The following is a 2,355-nucleotide window of genomic DNA, read 5'->3' as shown; positions in this document are numbered from 1 at the left end:
TTGATCTTTCTGTGAACTCATTTGTACGTTTTTATTTCAGTTTGGATTATAATTGTCTGTGAAACATGATGGACAAAAATTGGTTCACTTAACGGAAATTTTGAGAAAGCCTTTAAATATCCAATTGTTTATTTTTACATTTTTTCAGAAACTGTAGTGATAAACTTTATTTGGCAAATCCAAGAACTGACAAGACCTCTATTACAGTGTGAAAAAAATAAAATAGTCTTAAGGCATTACAGACACACATAATAGAGATTGTTAGCTGGACACTTTCCCTCTATTACGCCGAGCAACAGAAGCTTATAGTTTTGCAATGTCAAGCGACATTAGAACAATGTAACTTTACAGGCAGCCTATGCAATAAGAGTTACATATTGGTCTGTTTGGTATGTGCAACAAAAATGCAGAAATTTTAGAGAATTTTTTAACTGAGCTCGGCTGGCCTGAGCCAAAGGATAAGTAGAACTTAACACTCTCAGTAACTAGCACTCTCAACACAGTCATGGAAACATGGACAGACAGACTGGGGTTGGAAGGCTTGGTCATCATAGGTCTCGGTGTCTGTGGCGTTATGGCAGCACTGACAACAGATTCAAGAGCCGTCCTAAAGGAGCCCGTTCCAAGGAAAAGCTGGATGAATGTTGAATTTGATGAGTTAGCGAGGATGATAAGATCAAATGCAATACAGCTGTTTGACGTACGAGATAAACATGAAGTACACAGTACAGGAATGATACCCACATCTGTGAACATACCACGTAAGTATGGTATCTAAACATAAAATATTATGCATGCTTTAACAACTTTTAAAGGGCCTCTGATGAAGGAAGTTTAATATCGGATTTTCTAAGTTTTTACTACCATATTTTCATGGAACTACTCTCAATCAGTAGCTAGCTACCTTGTGAGAAGAATCTCCACCCTCGCCATCATATCATCAACATTGGTGCAGCTGGTAAACATGCTGTTACTTAGCTAGAGGCTCGAACAAACTTGGCAAGACAGTAATAAAAACTTAAAGCACAAACATCTATCTGGCCCTTGTGAACTTTAACAGTTACAGCACAGCACTTGGCGACAAGCTCAACCCTTGCTCTACTGAGTGCATTCGGCTGGGAATTGTCAAGAGCAGGGAGCCTGTCAATTAGCAATTTTATTGTTTGACGTAGTTACAAAAAGGCTGACCTAACTTACCTTCAACTGGTCATAGGTGACTAAATAGATATGAATTGAGCAGCTGAGAAATATCTTTACAAATTGATATTTATTGCTTGCAATTAACCTACAAATATCCTATAGACTGCACTGCAAAAATTTGGAGCTTTCAATTTTTCATTTCATTGTTCTAAATTTGAAGGCACATTTTTTTATTTTATAACAATATCTAGCAATTCTGTAAATAACCCACTGCACACAATGATATGTTTGCTACAGTTTGCAGTAGAAAATGACTTAATATGTGCAATAGAAAAGGAGTTATCACCATCAATTCGCCTAAAGTCGAGTTTGAATAACGGCAATAATGCTTTCAAAATATATACTCTAAATTTGAAAATTAGTAAGCTTCACAATAATAATCTATTAAATAATACAAATATATATTTAAAAACAATTGACATAAACAAACAGCATTTATAATACACACAAAAACAAAAAGGAACATTTTTTAAACAAAAACAATCATTTTTTAAACAAAAATCTTTGCATCGTTTGCTTGGCCAGTTGTGTTTTGATTAATGTTAATACAAGTGGAAACAACTTTAAAAATTCAGGTCAGATAAACAGCTACTGGCGAATATTGCGATCGTTTCAATTAATTAGACAGCTCACTGAAAAAAACTTGTGACTAAATAACAAATTCAAGACAAATATAATGCCATTTTTGGTGGAACATTGAAGAATCATATAGAATAACAATTAAACATGGAATTTACTGCAGTTTTCTGGTGAAAACTGGTGACACTAAACTGGCGAGCTGTATTCAGTCAGACAAAAGACAAAATCAAAATTGTCTCCTCTTGAAAAATAAAAGAGAGAATAATTGCTTCAAGTACAGTAAACCTCTGAATCTGAAGTTGATTTGCATGTTGAAGTGATCATAAGTACAGGTTTCACTGTAAAAAATTTTATTTTCAAGACCTGAAAAATTACAATGCTGATTTGACTAAATAAACGTAATTATTGGCAGTTGATGAGCTGGAAAATGCCTTCAAGCTTCAAAGAGCCGAGTTTAAGGCAAGATACGGGGTGGAGATGCCCTTCAAACAAGATCTAAACATAGTAACCACCTGCTACAAAGGAAGCAGAAGTAAGACTGCGATGGAAAAACTACACAAACTCGGCTATAAATAG

At 34.8% G+C, this 2,355-nt stretch overlaps 1 protein-coding gene across 1 annotated transcript; it reads left to right on the top strand.

Moving 5' to 3' along the window:
* Positions 1-574: 574 nt before the first annotated feature.
* Positions 575-2,355, top strand: LOC137406774 (thiosulfate:glutathione sulfurtransferase-like). The gene is made up of 2 exons (XM_068093388.1): positions 575-761; positions 2,192-2,355. Exons 1-2 carry the CDS (start codon positions 575-577, stop codon positions 2,353-2,355), a joined length of 351 nt encoding a protein of 116 aa, XP_067949489.1.

This window comes from Watersipora subatra, chromosome 10, assembly GCF_963576615.1.
Source record: "Watersipora subatra chromosome 10, tzWatSuba1.1, whole genome shotgun sequence".
Classification (NCBI taxonomy): domain Eukaryota; kingdom Metazoa; phylum Bryozoa; class Gymnolaemata; order Cheilostomatida; family Watersiporidae; genus Watersipora; species Watersipora subatra.
The sequence above is the reverse complement of the archived record's forward strand: the minus strand, read 5'-3'. Positions and strand labels throughout refer to the sequence as shown.